Here is a 19625-nt window from a genome sequence, read left to right as displayed (position 1 = left end):
CACCGAAAGGGGCTAAACATCAACAAATACATGCGTTATCAAATCTCTACTACAAAGTATTGTTTAGAGCATGCCTATAATCGGGTTAGTTAAGGCAGAAGGTGAATGAACTCATGGCCCTTGCAGCAACAAAAGGAACGGAAAGAAGACAAGGTTCTTTGTACTAAAGCCGTTTGACAACTTCCGCTGAATGAACTGAAAAGGGTACCTGGACAAGGATAGCCCATTTCTCAGATGACACCAGGACACTCATTAATCTTGGTTGTTCTTAAAATAAATTTATAAACTAAATTCAAACAAAAATTGGCAGTGTTTTCCTACTTGTATTTCTCAAAACAGATCTTATTGAATTTTTTTTTCACTTTCTCCTAACATTTGCTCAGATCTCCAAGCAGATGGGACGTGCCCCAGGAGTTTTTGTAGGGACTGCGTTCTCATATACAAATAGACTGGACTCAAGATTACTTGCATTCAACGTCATATGGCCGTATGTGAGAGATGTCATGGGCCACTTGTTTGCAACCTTAATGGGGTACAAGTGGAAGTTGGGAGAGGAAAAAGTGCAAAGTAAAGCTGGATGATCCAACTTCCTGGGGGGGGGGGGCTTAAGCTGGAATAGCCGGTACAATAACGTCGGAGTATGAAATGTTCCACAGATTTCTTCATGCTATTGTAAAGCACAGCGTAAGAATGAGGGTCCATCATGAAAAATGTCTGTTTTTCAGTTCATCTTTACTTCAACATTGCCTTGTCAATTTTCTGCTAAAATCCAAGAATTAATTGCAAGAAATTGATTTGATGTGTCTGAATTACTGCTTCATTTGTCTTCCTGTTCAATTTCTAGATTATACAGGAGAATTTGAATACAAACCAAGTAACTTGACAAAAACATTTTGTTGACAGGGTCAACCATCTACATGTACATAGCACATCACAATGGCACATGGATATATATGTAGGGCTGAGGTTGTTACATACATTTATATACCAGTAGTACATGTCCTTGACTGACTGATTGACATGTATTGTATGTACAAACTTACTTTGTAGCATTACTCAACATTTTCAAAGCACGCGACATTACTGCAAACTCCAGGTCATAAAAACATTTCTTGAAAAAGACAATAAAGTCAAAACCGGTCGAATACCAGTCTCCGCTGTCATTTTCCCAAGAACTACCAATGATGTCCAGGTCATAAAAACAGTTACATGTGTTTGTATGCCAAGTTAGTACAATATTGTTTAGTCAACTCGCATGCTTTTTTCCTCATGACAGCAATTGAAATGTACAAGATGTACAAAGTGCTGTTTTTTTCAATTCATCAAGCTAAGACTATATACATACAGTACAGTCTGTTGCTTTATGTATTATGAATGACGATACTACTGCAAAAAAATCAGAAACAGAACACACCAGGACATATCGTTGGCATACATAGGAACTGACTTACATGTAAATCACAATTCTGATCATTGATGACAACAACCGAAAATTGATCTCTAACATTATTTGTTATAAGACCTCACAACCCCATGACAGTTTCCAAGTTACTAGAACAGATCAACATATACAGTATCAGTTATCGCCTGTCTCGGTACCCTTTATCCTTGCTCTTCTTTCTTTCTCCGTACCCCTCCCTATCCTTTCTCTCTCGTTCCCTCCCTCTATCCTTGTCACGCCCACCTCTGTCCCACGGATCGCTGTAAGTCATGGCTTTGCTTTCCTTCTCATTACTGCTCCTCTCACCATACTGCTCCCTATCTTGATTGTCCTTTTCTCTCCTTCCTTGGTCTCCGGTCCCTCTACTTTCCCGGCCATGATGGACACCTCTTTGCTCCCTGTCGTCCCTTTGATAACTCTCATCTCTACTAGTACTGTCCCGAGAGCCCTGGACGTCTCTTCTGTCCCTATCTTGTCTGCTATCTTGGTGATCATGATATCTTTGTCTGTCCTGTGCTTCTCTCCCATCCCTTCCACCATCACGTCTGCTTAGAGCGGCATTCCTTGAGTCCCTCCCCTCTTGATCCTGTGCATACTTCTCCCCTCTGCTGTCTCGTGCATCTCTGCTAGTGTTCGTACCTCCTCTCTCACCCTCCCATCGCTGTTCCCTGTGACCTGCGCTTCTCTTTTGTCTGTCCTGTTCCTTGTAGTTGTCCTGACCTTCTTGTTTGAGTCTGGCATCCCTTTCTCCTCTGTTACCACGTGTATCTGCGAATCTTGCAGCATGTCTGCTCAGCTCTGCTGCTTTGTACCCAGGGTCGTCTTTTTCTTTCTTCACATGTACAGGGGGGGACATGGACTGTGAGGTGCTTTTCGACGCGCCTCTTTCCTTGTCTTTGTCCTTCTTTTTCTTACTCTTCTTTTTCTCCTTCTTTTTCTCCTTCTTCTTCTCCTTCTTTGTTGGTGTTTCATACTCTTCCTCTTCTGAAGCTGATGGTGTTCTGGGTGCCACACCTTCTTGTCTGATCTTCTTCGTGATGTCATCCTCATCTTCGTGCTCTTTCGGTACCCGATAATTGGCGACGTGGTCCACGCGGATGGTCCTGCCCTTGATCTTGACACCGTTGAAGTTGTCTACAGCTAGGACTGTGCTCTTCTGATTCTCATAACAGACAAAGGCGAAACCTTTCGGTTTTCCTGTTTTCTTGTCGCGAACCATGTTGATGTTGACGATCTCTCCGTACTGCGAGAAGACACATAGGACATCGCCCTCTGTTAACTCATAGGGGAGTCCGCCCACGAACACCCAGGCACTGTCGCTGTACTGGTCATGCCAGGACTTCCCTGACCCTGAGCTCAGTTCCTGGTCGCTCAGTTTCTTGATGGCGTTCACGTTGTACATGTACCCAGACATCTTGGTTGAAGTTTTTCGGCCAGGAACAACGACAGCAACACTCACGAAATGTCACTTAAACATAGAAATACCTATGTGGCGTTACAAAGTGTTCGAGATGCTCATCCAGACATAAATTCACGGCAACAAACGACACCGAAACGTCCTGGCGTGCACTGCGGCGTCGAAAATGGCGGAAATGGTAACAACGCTGTGAGGGCGACGAAATATTTGTTTCCTAGCTTTGAAAGATATGTCCCTCACACAAAGCGAATTGTAGCAAAAGGTTTAAAACAAATCATTATTTCATGACCTAGGTGGGCTTTAATATACTGTAAGTTTGTCTCATAAATGGTAATTTCATCTTAAATGCAAAATAAAGTGTATTCTGATGCCTGCATTTGAAAACGTTGTCCGGCTTTGCAAGGGTCAGAGGTGAGCAATCTCCAAGCAGATATAGGGTAGGCTGGCGTCTTGTTCTTGTGTTTTACTCATTTTTTTGCGACATGTGTCTTTTTGATGGTGATAGTTTCTATCTATCTATCTTGAAGAAAGTTGAGGGGATGGAAATGTGAACATCTGGAAAGACTTACACTACAATATACCCCAAAAAAGCGTAAAACAAGCCACATCCCGCATCTGCTTGGAGATCGAGAGGTGACCAATCAGAGGACAGCAGCTCTAGGCGGGAACCCGGATGTTCGGCTGTTGAACTTTCAAAAAAAGAAAGGTGTCTGTCAAAAACAAACGGAGTCAAACAAGCAGAATTCTTGTAAATTCCACCAATCATTGAAACGACCGGGAGACCAGGGAATGGCGGATAGGTTTGGGTCGGTAAGTAGACTGGGAATTATTGAATTTCTGGGTTACAGGGTACTGTGTATTTTGTCTGGGTTGTCCTTGTTTACCGTACGCGATGGCCGCCCCCCTCCCCACAGTCAGGGTACTAGTACATTGTACCTGGCCTTTTGGTTCGTATACGGCATAGAGCTTTGACTAGAAAAGAAAAAAAAAACACATGAATGTGTAACACAAGATGACGTATAACAGTATCTTGGTCCTACAAATTGGTAAAGAGTACTAGTTTGTGCTTCTGATTCCCATTTTATACATTGACCTCAATAAATAAAAACTCCTGGCCGCCACGGATTTTTTTAAATGGAAATGTGTCATGATTGTCCAAAAAATGTACTTTTTATTGAAATATTTGCACTAGCAGCTTCATCAGTACATAACAAATACCAATGCAGTCATGTTGCAGATCGTGTGCAACTGAAAAAGAAACAATGGCATGTCTGTTGGCAGTAAGGGTTACAGATCGTGCGTTTGTTAACTGAACCTTTTCATTCCCCTGTTTACATCTGATCATATGACATTTTCTTCAAAGCAGTTTGTTGTGATCCAACAGTGGTAAAAATAAATAAAAAACGATTTCTTTGACAGTAGCAGACTAGCAGTACTACAGTTAGTAGTGTTTGATTCTCGAGACTATACTAGTACTCAATTAAGACGAACTAAAGTCTTTGTGAAATGATGTAGGACACCATGTGCCTGCTGTGACAGTCAGTCATGCTGTCCTGATGACAGCAACAGCTGTTAAACAACAGCTGCTTCCCAGGAGGATAAAGTATTTTGCCTGTGGGGCTTTACATTTAAGGACTTCATAGTACATGTAACTGACATGAATCAGTTGCTTCAAAATTGTACTACGGTGCAAACGAGAAGTACAGAAAATGAATTTGTTTTTTAGTCCGATGTGTAATCTGCAAAATATCTAAAAATAATCCAACATATAAAATGCTACAGTAATGTTTTTAGACTAACACTGTAACAGACCTAGAGACCTCAATACTTTATCTAGAAAATCCAATAGTGCCACTATTAATTAAATTAAATTAAGTCTCAAGGTCTCTAATAGTGGTGTGCCCAATTGCAAGAACTGGTTTTGAATTTGATCATTAAGTCTTTACCTCTCTTCAAGCAAGTTTGTCGAAGATCATCTGGTTTTGAACTAGTTATGATATATATGCATTTATGTGGTTGTAATTGAGATTAAACATTCGTATTGAATTTGAACAGAGGGTGGCAGCTTTTGTGTACTAGACTGTTGTTTTAACATGTATATGTATATGTACATCTGACAATATGTGTATGTACACAGGGCTCGAAAAAGTGGGTGCATGTGCACCCAGTGCACCCAAAATTGGAGCTGTGCACCTAATTTTTGACTGTGGGTGCACTGGTGCACCTATATATTTTTGTAGCCTATAAGGTTAAGGTACTATCGTACACTAGTATACAGAATATTCTTGAAATGTTAGTATAAAAAACAGCATGATAACTTTTTGCTGTACTTTATCTAATGTATTATTTGTTTGAAATTTTGAAGTTAGCTATAGGATTACAGATTGAAGTTCTTAAGAAAGGCAGCAGCGTTAAACTTTGTAATTATGTTCTGAAGAACATTCAACTTTATTTTATCTGGTGCACCCAAAATTCTTTCTGTGCACCCAATTTTTTTAGCTGGGTGCACCAGTGCACCTATTCCCAAATATGAACTTCGAGCCCTGTACATCTGACAACATATGTATGTACATCTTACAATACATTATATTTTCATCTTCCCGTGTCCAGCCCAGTCCATACGATGGCTCTCCTGGCAGACCACCTACCTACCAGCCAGAGGGTGCCTCAGGGTTTGACAGGTCCCCTTCCCTGGCATCATACCAGGATTATCCCCCCACAAGACCCTTCATCAACTACCCAGAATACACCAGGTCACCGGACAAGCCCGTGTCGACCTTCCCTGAGAGTAACAGCAGAGGTAAGTACTAGTAATAGTAGTATGTTCATCTTTACTTCTAGTTTTACAGTTGAACTCACGTAGGACTGCCCCAAATCGCACCCGGCATTTGTAAAAGAAAGTGGCGCAATTTGTAGCCTGAAATTGCAAATTTTCGAAATGAAATGTTCAAAGCTTTGCAATCCCTGCATATCACCTTTTGTTGAATTTTTATCATTTGTACATTGGTTTTTATAATTCAATTCAGTCGTGAAAGTGCAGTTCAGGTTCAGTTCAGTTCAGTTCATCCTCTTGAGTGCAAGTTGTATTTTTTACAGATTTATTTTTACCTGCAACCTGCAGCTTTTTTCAGCAAATTGCATGTTGCAGGTGGGTATATCAAGTCCTGCATATGCAAACAAAAACACCTTTCATGATTCAAAGAAATTGAAAACTCAAATTTCAGATAGCGCAAATGTTGTGACATGTACCACTTTCTTCCCCCAAAGCCGTGATCTCTGCACTAAAAGGGCTCCAAGACAAGATCAGGAAGCTGGAGCTTGAGCGCACGCTTGCCGAGGATAACCTGCGTTCGCTGGCGTCGGAAACTCAGCAGTACAAGAACTCTCTACATAAGAGAGATTCGGAGGAGGGGGAGGAGAGGTTAGAGGTCAGAGAGCCGCCCATCCCCCTCTCCAGACACAGCCAAGGTACAATTAATTATTTACATGTTTAATAGTTATGTATTGTATCCCCATGGAGAAGGTTTTTTTTAGTAAAGAAGTGGTACAGATATATAATAATATATCAGCTGAAAGGTACATGTATTAGAGCTATAAAATTAACAGCAAAAGAACATGTCTCTTACTATCTATCTTAGCATTGCTGTTCAGGGCTCGGAATGCATTCTCCTAGCCTGAATACCAGTAGTACAGGTAACCAGCTGTCAGCCAATCAGGGAATTGGCTTTACCTAAAGAAAACACTTCAGGCAATTTTCCGATTGGCTGACAGTCCAGTTCTGCTGTTTCTAAACACAGTCTTCTCTCCACACCAAGTCATGTGTTCATTTTCTTACTGTACATACTATGTATGTTTGTCTGTCAATTCTCAAAACAACAAAAGTTCACCTCTCTAAAGCTTCTGTCTTGTCTGTTTTTCCCTTCTAGCTAAACCTCGAGCTTCCTTCCAGCAGATGATGGACCAACTGTCGCAGGGAGAGGCCAAGTGCCAGGCCATGAATGGCAAACTCAACGGTTTCCGCCTTATTTTACCTCTGATCTGTCTCCCCGCCCTTAAACCAGTTTATCGTCGCTAGGCTGGCCATCTCCGCCAAGCTTTCTTTGGGGCAAACTGAGCCCCCTGCCGCCTGGGTTATCTTTTGTACCCTGTGGTTGTTTTACCCGGCAGGACTCTAAGAGCATAATTGGCCGTGTCCTGTGGTTGGCCAAATAAACTCCTATCGCGTGAAACTACTACATGTACCTTGCTGGTGCAAAAGATTACTAGTACCTTGGCGGCGGAAAGCCCCTTCTGTCCCGAAGAAAGCCCGGTCAAGCCACGGTAGACTGGATGCCAGGTTACCTCACCTTGTAATGCGCGCATGCCTCAAAATCACACCGTGGCTGCCGGCACCTGTGAAGCACACACTGCTGCATGAAACTTCATCAATGAACTTCTTCTCTGCTTGTAGTGCAGAACTGCATCGTAATTAATCGACTGTCCAGAGTAGCAGCACATGCACTTAGCACTAGTGCATGTCTATAGTATGTAGATATATTACTGTTAGTCTGTAGATGTCTGTAGAAGCATAACTTACTGTCCTGTCTTTTCCCCTGTGCTACATATATGTTGTAGTTGGTAGTAGTGTAGCAATAGTGATAGTCTATAGTATGTAGATGTACTAGTAGTAGTAGTCCTAACTATCCTGTCTTCTCCCCTGTGCTACATGCATGTTATAGTTGACACACAGAGTGAGCTGTGGAGAGCTTCCCTTCCGCCGCATGCAGGAAGCGATGCAGACATGCATGCCACTGCTATCATTCCTGGTACTGTGTACAGCAAAGCCTACACACTTGCACAGTCTGTGGACGATACAAGAACAGTTGCTAATGTCAACTTATGATAGGGTCACATTTCCAAACCGGCATCCGGGAACGGAAAGTATGGTATAAAAGACACAAAACTTTGGTAAAATGGTATTAAAAAAACTTTGGCAAAATGGTATTAAAAAGCACAAAACTTTGGAAAAATTTATGAGAATAATTTGTGTATATTTCTTGATACTGATATATATTATTAGACACTTTTATTTTTTGTTTCCACAAACAGCCCAGTCGGGTCCTGATTTGAGAATGTGACCCTAGCTTAAGAATAAGAAGGGACATATTAGAAGAATTGGAACTGTTAGAATTTTTTTTTACTGCCTCTTATCATGTTTCAAAAGCTCCACAAAATCAGGACCACAAAGCATTGTTCTTTGTATTTTTTTACAGGTTTGTGCAAGTAAATGTTGGTATGTTGGATTGATGTGATATTTTCTTTTCTTTTCTTTGGCAACCTAACCCACACCGTCTTATGCTACTGTACAGGTAGGTTTTGTAATTTACAGCTGTCTCTTCATACTTCATAATATACTCCATTTTATCCCAAGATCATGATACAATTTATACCACAATGTACATTTACACTTGTATGACTATGAGTCACAACTTGTCTTGCTTTTGCTGCTTGCTTTTCAGCTTAAAACTAAATAATAGTATCAGTTTCTACTTTGCTTATACGGATGGAATTTAAAGTTTTCTCTGCATAATGTTATGCTGATTTGTGTCTGTCCCCTGCAATTTGTGAGGTTTTAGTCTCTTAACATTCGTTTTGATTTAAAAACTTTGTAAAAAATCAGTGTCCTAGTAAAGAAATGCATGACTAGGTACTGTGAATTCCTTTGAGTTTAAGTCCTAAAGTAAATCTCTGAATTATTGTCCAGTTGTAGAGTTTGAAATGTCTTGATAATTTGTCATTGTCATCACAATCTTGCCATTGTCATCACTGATGAAAAGTGTCAGGTGAACACTTGAAACATCTGATGATTTTTTACTGTAATCCACTGGTTTAGATTACTAGTAAATTACAATTTTTTATCTCCATGAAAAATTGAGATTTTGTTTTTGGCGTGTCTGTGTGTCTGTCTGTCTGTGTGTGTGTGTGTGTTTCCGGACAATTGTAGTCAGCATAACTCAAGTACCTCTGGACGGATGACAATGATATTTGGTATGTGGGCAGGTGTTGTGAAGCCAAAATTCAAGGTTCATTTTGGGCCCCCTGGTATGTGACCTTGGTACTGCAGAAGAACTTCAATTTCTGTATATTTTGACCTGGACGTGCTGTGGTCTTGATTTTTGGGTCACGGCAGATAGCTTGTGATGTAATAAAGAAGTGGTGTAGGTTTGGGCCCCCTAGCAGCTTGTCTTACATGTTCTACATGTGTGTTCTTGTAGAAATCGAGAGCCAGCTGTCTGCGGCAGAGATGCGGTGCAACCTGCTGGAGAAACAGCTGGACTACATGCGGAAGATGGTGCAGAACGCGGAGACGGAGCGGAACAGGGCCATGGAGAGGCAGGTGGCTCTGGAGAGGGAGAGGGACACATTCACAAGGTGGGCACAACACACTCTGCTCAAAGACACTCTGCCACAGGAAGAACACTAAGGAACAGTCACAACATCACTGTTCCCTATGCCAGAACCAAAAGACTGCAGCAATCCTTCCTGCATTGCGCCATCAGGCTGTACAATACCTTACCTTCCGGGTCCTGAACATTCAGTTTTCCACTTGACTTGACTTGAAGTAATGTTGTGAATTTTTTGACAGCTTTGTATTTGTCTTTGTACATTTGTGTTGATTTTAATGAAATCTGTAACAAATGGTACTCGATTCAGAGGGAACGCAGCTGTGTTCTCTCTGCCTATGTACATTTGATGAAGAAATGTGTAATGATAAAGTATACAACATGTCCCTACATTGGCTATACAGTAATCACCTATTTCACAATCAGGTGTACCCTAAACTTGCCACTGGGGGCCAACATTCAACTTCATTATGATTTGTATTGTAAATTTGTTGTTGCCAGTTCAAAGGTACAGGCCTAGGCTGTGGGCATACTATCCTAAAGGTAATCTCCGCACACCAAGCTTTTATAAGTTTGATGCAGGGTTTTCTACAGATGGATTATTGGGGGGGGGGGTACGGACACTACAACTGTAAAACTACTTGGACAGTAACATACAAAGTCTGTATACAGGGTTTTTTCTATAAAAAAATTGCAAGGGGGAGCAATTGCAAGGGAGCGGAGCAGCCAAGTGGGGTGACAGTGTGGAAGGGGTGTTTCCCATTGGGTTAATATTACTCTAAGGCTTCCTCATGGGCAAAATTACTGTCATGCAGATCACAGTTGAAGATCTAGACTGTGGCCACATGTGACCTGCATTTGTAGTAGTGTCCCTCTCGGGTCAATCAGAATTTTAAGCTTGACAGAGAATCTGCTTCCAAGGGTACTTGTAAGGGGGCGCATGGTCAGGGCATGGGGGTAACGTTAACATTGTTTAGATAAAGTCCAGAGTACATATCCCTATAGCTCAACTGGAAGCAGCCTCACAGTTGAGCCCCTGGTTCCAATTACTTGATTACTGGGAGACCCCTGTTCAGTGTTGGGTCAGGACATTTGGGGCTGCACCCGCCTTTCGGAAGGGACGTAAAATGGGGGCTCCCATGTTTGAGTAGGTGCCTGGAGCATGTTAGAATACAAAAGGGGTAGTTTATCCGCCCAACGTTACTAGTAGTAGTACACTGTGTGAAAAGTTGAATTTGCTATTTGACTTTGTGGGCAGAATGTGGGCAGCAACCCTTGTGTACCTGTACCTGGGTATTCTGCCCTGTGAACACCTCTATACTGTACTTGCTAATCTGTTGTGTTAACACATATCATCTTCCCTCCCGCTGTGTTAGAGATGAGAGGACAACAATACCAGACTCCTCCCCAACTCACAGGTGCATGCTTCTTACTGACTTCTGTACTCTAGTATCTTAAACTGTATATCTTAGTTGGGATGTTTTCACTCTCTATCTACTTCTTTGTTCTCAAATTAGTTACAATTTTTACACATCTATTTGACTATCTTCAGTAGACCAACTACCATCACAACCAACAATGCACCTACTAGTAACTGGATAAAATGTTGAAACATTCAGAGGTTTCAGACAGCATCTGCTATCTTTCGTCAGTGACTAAAGAAAGATCTGGTAGAACTAGGTTTTATACCAAAACTCTGAATAGATATGTTAATGAAATGAAGACAATTTTAGATCTTTCTGTTCACTGACGAAAGATAGCGGATGCTGTCTGAAACGTCTGACTGTTTCAAAATTTTATCCAGTCGCTTTAGTAACTATTTTTGGCATATCTTATTACCTGGATGTCTAACCTTCATCAACGCACCTACTAGTAGTCTCAAAACATTTGACATTACATTAGTCTCGATTAGCTTGTTGTATAGATGTGGGTGGATTGTTTGATGCAGGTATGATTTTTTTAGTTGTCTGGGCTTTTGAAAAAGATGATATCACAAACAATTATAGAATTAAGGGTTTATGTTTTTATTCAGTGAATACCATACATGTATATTACTAACACTTGTTTGTTTTTCTTGATGACAGACGAGAAGCCCTGGGCAAGGCAGACAAACTCGCTGACCTGGAGAGAGAGCAGCAGAAGTTGGTGGCCATGCAGACGTTAGCTGAGGTTTGTAACATTGTCAACTTCCATAAGTCTGCCACATTGCAAAATCTTTGTTATCAATGCCTTCTCAAGCCTGTCTTGAACGCCTGGATATACATGACTTTTGTGAAGTGTGCATGCTAGTAAAATGTGGATTACTGTTACAATGTACAAGAGGGGTTTGGCTCCATATACTTCCTTGCCTGGATTGATTTATTCCTCCTACATGTACTTAAGCTTGAGGTGCGGTCACATTCGCCGTAGGCTGTCATACAATTTTGAAGATGTACAATTTTCAAGCAGGCTGTGACAAAAGAAATCACCATAAAGCATATAAGACAGCCTTTTCTGTAACAAGCCAGCAGAATTTTGTATGACACATGCAGTCACTGAACTATTCATAGTCATAGAATGCGCTCATTTTGTGATTGTCAATGGTAGGATGGATGTAAGTGGGTACTGGCTTCCACCAGTGCATCATTTACCACTTCCTTTCCTACATTGCAATTGTACTTTCATTATCCCTATAGAGATGAGACAAAGCTATCTACTGTTTGACATTTCTTTTTTAAAACCTTGTTACAATGTTTATACAGATAAAGCCATCTATACAATTTACAAAGCTTTACAGTACCCACATTTTAGAGTTGTTGAGTTACAATGTAACATATTTCATCAAAAAGTTAGTCATCTTAAATTGCAATTTGCTAATATGTTGGCTTAAAATCATCGCATTCCATAATAATTAATTATTTTGCCATGCACCAATGAACGCTTTTCCTATCGCAGAACAAAATTAAGGAGTTACAAGAGAGGTTAAAGGAAGAGCAGCACCAGAGAAAGCTGGTGCAACAGCGGACAGCTGAGGTAAGTTCTTTGGTTGGGACTTCTCCATCAGAATTAACACCACATGCCTGGATGTGCAGAACCCATAGATAAAACTTGTTGTTCATACATGTAAGCTGGCTGTTATTTGCTCATTTGCATTTGCACAGAATTTGTAAGAATGTTATGAAAAGTGCAAGAAGCACTATGCGAAAATGTACAAATTTCATTTTATGAAAAACTCTGTAAGGCCACACTAATTTGTTGGTTAACGGAATTTAGAAAAAAATGCTAGATTGGAAAATCAACATGAAAACAGAATCTCAGAGGAAAGTTTGTACTTTGGTGCACTCAATTTCAGTGAGTGAACAGGGTCAGGTGCAAGTTTTTACCCCAGCCTTCTGTTTTAATGATGTCCTCGTGCTAAAACTATTTTTTTAAAATCCGTTATCCAAGAAATTAAATTGGTGTGGCCTAATTACTATGTGGAAATGCACACTGAAGTAGCCGTTTGGCACCCAATTTCCTAACTATTGGTTGCAGAGCTAGGCAGCAGGGTTAGGGTTGGGTTAATGGAAATGGAAAACACAGTTTTTTTATTGCAAACTGACCAACAGCTGTCAGGGTCACATTATTCTTTGATATGATTCATACATTTTTGCACAATGGCTCTTGCATTTTTCATAGACCTTGAACGATATGCTTCTTGTTGACATGAAATGCGGGGTGTGTGGGTTGTGCAGTAGGTAATGTCAGCATGCCTGTGCCTGTTACAGCTACAAACACAAGCTGAGACTAACAGAATATTGTTAGAGGCTGCCTCTCCCCAATCTTCACCCAAACCCAAGAAGAAGAAAGTTAAGAAAAAGGTAAGGTACTAAACCACTAAGGTATAAGGAGAAATGGCTTGTCAGTCAGGTATGTATGTGTCTATGTGAGTGTGTGTGTTTGTTTTTGAGTGTGTGTATACGTTTGTGTGTGTGTCTGTGAGTGTGTATGTATGTGTGTGCATGGTTTGTGTGTGTGCATGGTTTTTGTTTGTGCGTTGTGTGTGTGTGCACGGTTTGTGTGCGTATGGTATGTGTGTTTGCGCATTGTGTGTGTATGAGTGTTTGTGCGTTTTTTAAAATTTGTGTGTATGAACTATCAACGCTCATAATCACAGCTGCAGTCACATCTAGTCACTCTCTCATTACCCAAACTGTTGGTTTCGCTAGACAGCTAGGATTGGTCTATTTTATATTGACTGTAGGAACCATTGAGCATGCTTGTATTAGCCCTGTGTAACTTGAAAGTACCCCTGCACTTCAATTGTATTGAGGGAAAGGTTCCCACTAGCTTATACCATAATTTACAAGTTCCAAAATCAAAACAATTTCAAATATTGCTATTATCAGGCCACAACAGACTTATTCCTGTATGACTTGTCCTGTGTTGTACAGAAAGCATTGAAACAACAGTTGTCCAGCAGACCCCGGACCCAGCCAGGACCACACTACCGACTCAACCTGGGGGATATACCATTTGTAGCAGGAAAGGTGAGCATCTAAGTTTGAATGAAAGTTCATCTGTGACTGCAATTTTAAAGACTTTATACGCTATTCCGTACACAATGAATGGCGCATACCTAAACTAAGTCTTTGTGACATGAACGGAACTGTGACATCAGTTACAAGTCAAAATGGCCCGGCCATACCTCAACCGAGATGGGGGCCGTTACAATCTACTTAAAGTTAATGTACCAAGTTGGTTAACGCTTTACTTTGTATACGGATATAGCGTATAAGTTACGTAGGTTATGAAGTTTGTCTGAACACCATTGACATGGTATGAACCACCCTATCCACCCATGGTGGTTTTTGCTGCCAATGACAATCATTGTAGTCCTTTGGAATAGAATAAAATTATGTAGAACATAATACAATTTAGAATTTTCAACTTAATCCTTAGGATGCTTAGCACCTGTTTTGATGCCATAACTTGTTAAAGCATGTCAGCATGAGCTGAAGAAAACTACACCTTTAAATGCTTGAACCTTTCAGTGAACTTGTCTTTGAATTTAATCACTCAACAAGATCTAGAAGTTAAAAAAAGTCAGTTGATTCAAAGAATGCATGACTTTGGACACCAAAAGCCCAACCCAAACCATCCACTGATCACCAAATGACAGTTACTCAAGCAACTGGATAAAATTAGGAAAGGTCAGTATTTTATGTCAGTGACTCTATTGCAGCTGGCGGAACTTTGATATCTGGTGTTCTTGACGTGCTATGGTCATGATTTTTGAGTGATAGATAGCTCTTGGGACAGAGAGTAAGTTGTGCAGGTTGGGGCAGTCACTGACGAAAGAGAGCGGATGCTGTCTGAAACGTTTCCAAGTTTTACCCAGTTGCTTGAGTAACTGTCATTTGCTACAATCTTATTACCAGGATGTCTAACCTTCATCGACGCATCCACTGATCACTTACCGGGTGCTATTTGTCTGTCCCAATCCGCCCCCCTCCCACCCTCCCTCCCTGACAACTGTCTCTGATTTCTGCTTCTCTGACTTGCTGCACTCTGGCTGGTTCGCCAGGCCACCACCCCTAGTCACTCATTAGGTGCTAACGTACAGCGGGTTATCTCCATCATGAAACGTCACACTCCCGCACTGTGCAATGACCAGATGGCCAATCGGAAGACGGCGCGAAAGCTCATGCCATCGTCGGGGGAGTCGTCCACCGCGAGCGCGTCGGAGGGCGAGCTGTCGGACTTGTTGCAGGGACTCCAGGACGAGTTTGGCCAAATGAGCTTGTAAGTGATGTGCAGATTGCCAAATACCTAATGTATTTCAACTATTTGTCTATCGCTATCTGTTGACTCTCTAATAGTACCAGCTACGCTGCCTCCAGAGTCTGTGTAATGTATTGTAACATTTGCCAATAAATACATAGCCTGGCTTTAGTCATCATCAAAACTTCAGATTAAGGGGTCTGTCCCTGCTGCTGGCATTACTGATCTCTAGTCTATGTAGCCAGACTATAATAATTGTATAGAATGTCCTTCTCCCATCTGTAAAAATTCTACAGTTGTTACAATGTAGAACTCAGTGGATTTGGTTCACTTTTATGTGAAAATCAACGTGATTCAGTGCCACAATCCTGTATTTTATTGCCGGATTGATTTTCACAAAGATTGATTGATTGAATACGTATATTTCTTTAAAGTGTTTGTCGTCTGTCTGGTGTGTTTCAGCGAGCACCAGGACCTGACCCAGCAGATCAGAGAGGCGGAGGACACGTTAGGCCGGGAGGATCTGGAGAGGGAGCTAGAGCAGCTGGTCAGGAGGATGGAGGCCAAGGGGGAACAAATCGCAAAACTCAGGAAACACAAGATGCAGGTACTGTCAATCCTCACTTCACTCAGGTGTAAATGAGTACCTAACAGAGTACCTTCCCGGACGGTGGAGTCACTCCCACCGAGCCTATTCGGCTAATCTGTCAAACTGTGTGCCAAAAAACACACTGCGTATTTGGTTGCCGATGTGCCAACATCTAGCACATTTGCAACTAAGAACTGTTAGATTTTTTTTTCTTACTGTACTCTTTAAAATTGACTGAATTTCTGTTTTCTCTTTCAATCATTTTTTCTCCAGCTAAAAAAACACAAGTCTAAGCCGCGGTCTGCCGACGTGAAGTCCGTCGCCATTCCGATGACGGAACACGCCAGCGAGGTGCAGGTGGTTACCACGGTTACGACAAAAGGCAATGGCGCCGCTCCCATCAAGGTCGTACGGAACCCGGGTCAAGTTGAGGTCAAGCGGAGAATGTTGAAGGACATGCAGACGTTACAGACGTCCCTCAGGAGAGACGACCTGTACTGGGACTGCTGATGTCAGGACAGCGGTTTATCAGACCCCATTCATATTAAGCCTATCATAGCCGGTTGAATTGATTTAAAGATTTACCCGGTTAATTTAACCAGCTATCTTTGACCAATATGACCTGGCTAAATAAGAGTTTTAACCTGTCAAGTTGAATTGAAACTACAGTACCTTAGGAGGTGGTTTCAATTCATCCTGCTAAAACGCTTATTTAACCGGTTAATTTGCGTTCATATTGGTCAAAGATAGCCAGCTAAGTTAACCAGGTAAATCTTTAGGTTAATTCAACAGGCTATGATAGGCTTACTATGAACGGGGTCTTAGCCTCCTTTGCAGACTTCTTAGATCGCTGGCGTTGATTTCTTTTGGGGGGTTGTGATTTTCAACATGGGATTCTGTAAATGCTATTAAGTTTGTGTGTATTTTTTATTTTGCGCTAAGGGGAAAATGGAGCGTTCACGGTGGTTTTTAAGTTAGCGGCAGCGCTATATTCACATACTGCTACAGTATTGGACAAAAATGTTCAGTTTCAGGTTTTAAGTTCGCTGTGAAACGGTCGCCGCGAAAACCCGCGAACATAAATTCACAGCGAGGAGGAGTTACTGTTAATGCAGAAATGTTTGCAGTGTTTTTTTATGTTCGCGGTTTTCGCAGTGAACTCTTTACCGCAAACTTAAAACCAGGGCGAAAAGCCGTTGCATTGTGGGACTGTAGCACTACTTTTGTTTCAAACGCAAACTCAAAACCACCGCAAACACCTCCATTTTCTCCCTACTGCGAAGTTAAATTCCCGCAAACATTTCTGCATTTAGTGTCCTGAACTGGCTGTCTTCTTTGCGGTACTTGATGTTGATTTGATCAACCTCACATGCCCCCCTCCCCAATTCTTGGGGTGGCGAAACTGTCTCTGCCAGCATTAAAGAACTTTATCCAGGTTAAAAATCACGATTCAGCAATCCCCCACCACCACCCCAAAATGAAAATGCCAGCGCTTCAAGAAGTCTGCAAAGGAGGCTATGGTTGATGTTAGGAACAACAAGGAGATTTGGACCATGACACATCGTAACCATGAAGTGACGTTGTGTAGGCAGCAAGTACCTCTTATAGTGCCCTCTAGTGATGTTTTGTGGTGCTGCACTGGTGTCTGTGTAGACCCAAGTTTTTTTTAAACAAATGTAGTATTACTGTGTGAAAATGTAGTCTATACTACAGTGAACTTGCATGTGTTTGTGAAATATACATAGTGTTGTGCTTCTACTGTAGCAAAATACTACTGTCAACGGTAGGATATCTTGCCAATGTGTATATGTCAAATTTGTACAGATACTTTTATTTAAAGTGCATTTTTTAAAAATCTATTTGTTTATATCATATTCAGAACAGCGTAGTCCATGTATGAGATGATGATGAAAGTATTACTATCCCAGCTACAGGGTTCGAAATACATGTACTTTTTGGTGGTTACTTGCAAAACTGCAAGTTATCAAAAATTAAACTTGCAATTTGAAAAATTAACTTGCAGTATTATAGTCGGTATGTAGCTGCTTTTGCTGTACATACATACTCTGATACTCATACTGACATAGCAACTTTTATAGCATTATTAGAAGACACACATCTAAATACAGATTTATTTAATAATATGTAGCCTTTGTTGTTTAAATTAGTTGTTAGCACTTATGATTTTGTTTCGCAGTGCTTACACTGGTATTTAACTTGCAAAATTGCAAGTTCATATCATTTTTACTTGCAAATTGCTTGCAAGTTGCTCAATTGTATTTCGAACCCTGCAGCCAACAAGAATTATAAACAGGCAGCTCCAACAATAAAACAAACACAAATTCTGAGATGATCTTAAATGTCTGTTTGGTTTCTAGCTGTACACGTATTTAATGAAAAAATAAGCTAATCTTCAACTCAAAGAAGTTGACTCACCAAAATCAACAGGATGTCTAACACCAAACAGCAAAACGTAGAGTCCACTTACTTCCAAAATAGTTTAGGTGTGCATTGTATTCAAACAGGAATGAAACCCAACCAGAAAAGAGATTCTCAGTTTTTCTCTCCCAGTAGGAATTACTAGTATTTGCAAGGCTAGGGCTTTACACAAATGGTCTTGGTCAGTCATTCATTGTTCACTGCTAAACCAGGTTGTCATATTTACTTAGCATGAAGATTTTGTCTTGCATGATGAAATGTTGCAGCATGTATGGGTAAGTTGTCTTGTTGAGCTTTTTATATACATGTAAGAATGAATCAATAAAATTTCAATATCAGACATGTACGTATTACTGTAAATGCATTTTGAGTTCGCATGGTTTTTATTTCTCGCTAAGGCAAAAGTTTGGAGCAGGCGGCATATTTATCTGTCAGGCCTCTTCTAAAGGTAATGTCACTGGCCTTGGTGCTGATCACATCTAATCACAAATATGAACCAAAACTGGTTCATAAGCGTACTATGTGAGGGGGGAAGAGGCGTGTTCCAGGCCATCCACTTCATTTGAACGGCGGCACTTTAAAAGGTATTGTCGCTGACCTTAGTGCTGATCACAACATCCATTCATACCTTATATTCACATCTAATCCATTAAATATAAACCAAAACTGGTTAATAAACGTACTATGTGATGGGGAGAAGAGGCGTGTTCAAGGCTATCCACTCCATTTGAACGGCGGCAGTTTAAATGGTGTTGTCGCTGACCTTATCAACTACATCTGAAGGGCAGCAGTGCGAAATGTTATGTCACTGACCTTGGTGCTGATCACAACATCCATTAATTTACTCTTTCCATTCACATCTAGTCCATTTGTTTATTTTTTATCTATTTATCCAACTTCATTAAAAGTTTGGAGCAGGCGGCATATTTATCTGTCAGGCCTCTTCCAAAGTTAATTTCACTGGCCTTGGTGCTGATCACAACATTCATTCATTCACATCTAATCACCAAAGAAATACAAACCAAAACTGGTTCATAAACGTTACTATGTGGTGGGGGGTAGAGGGGAGCAGGCGACATTTTTTATCTGTGTCCAGTCGATCCACTCCATTTGAACGGCGGCAGTTTAAAAGGTATTGTCGCTGACCTTAGTGCTGATCACAACATCCATTCATATCTTATATTCACATCTAATCACCAATCAAATATAAACTAAAACTGGTTAATAAACGTACTATGTAATATGTTCCAGGTATGGTACTGTGTATGTTCCAGGTATGGTACTGTGTTCCAGGTTATCAACTACTTCTGAAGGGCCGCAGTGCGAAATGTAATGTCACTGGCCTTGGTGCTGATCACAACATTCATTCATTCACTCATTCCATTCACATCTTGTCTAATTGTTTATTTATTGTTTTATTCATTCATTCTAATTCACTAAGGGTTCGGAGCAGGCGGCATATCTATCTGTGTTCCAGGCTATCAACTCGCTCTGAATGGCTGCAGTTCTAAAGGAAATGTCACTGACCCTGGTGCTGACCACTACATTCATACATTCATTAATTACATTCACATAAATTGCACTGTCTGTATACTTTTTCTATACATTGTTTCA

The 19625-nt window shown here is 41.0% G+C and overlaps 2 protein-coding genes across 7 annotated transcripts; one reads left to right on the top strand and one right to left on the bottom strand.

The window, feature by feature from the left end:
• Positions 1-713: 713 nt before the first annotated feature.
• LOC136429752 (RNA-binding motif protein, X-linked 2-like) lies at positions 714-3147 on the bottom strand. The gene has a single exon (XM_066419712.1). It carries the CDS (start codon positions 2853-2855, stop codon positions 1581-1583), a length of 1275 nt encoding a protein of 424 aa, XP_066275809.1. The 5' UTR covers positions 2856-3147; the 3' UTR covers positions 714-1580.
• A 326-nt stretch (positions 3148-3473) lies between these two features.
• Positions 3474-18351, top strand: LOC136429715 (centrosomal protein of 57 kDa-like). Of its 6 annotated transcripts, none has more exons than XM_066419685.1 (14): positions 3474-3668; positions 5469-5658; positions 6126-6326; positions 6785-6871; positions 7577-7663; positions 9113-9269; positions 10618-10659; positions 11326-11410; positions 12176-12253; positions 12988-13080; positions 13654-13749; positions 14877-15004; positions 15446-15590; positions 15846-18351. In XM_066419685.1, the coding sequence occupies exons 1-14, from the start codon at positions 3648-3650 to the stop codon at positions 16080-16082; spliced, it is 1647 nt and encodes a 548-aa protein (XP_066275782.1). In that variant the 5' UTR covers positions 3474-3647; the 3' UTR covers positions 16083-18351. The 6 variants fall into 6 exon arrangements, with proteins under 6 accessions (XP_066275782.1, XP_066275758.1, XP_066275773.1 ...); XM_066419701.1 differs by having other exon boundaries at positions 3482-3668; positions 14787-15004; XM_066419661.1 differs by lacking the exon at positions 10618-10659 and having other exon boundaries at positions 3476-3668; positions 14787-15004.
• Positions 18352-19625: the final 1274 nt, after the last annotated feature.

This window comes from Branchiostoma lanceolatum, chromosome 1 (assembly GCF_035083965.1).
Source record: "Branchiostoma lanceolatum isolate klBraLanc5 chromosome 1, klBraLanc5.hap2, whole genome shotgun sequence".
Taxonomy (NCBI): Eukaryota; Metazoa; Chordata; class Leptocardii; order Amphioxiformes; family Branchiostomatidae; genus Branchiostoma; species Branchiostoma lanceolatum.
Note: the sequence above shows the minus strand (reverse complement) of the source record. Positions and strands in the feature narration are given on the sequence as shown.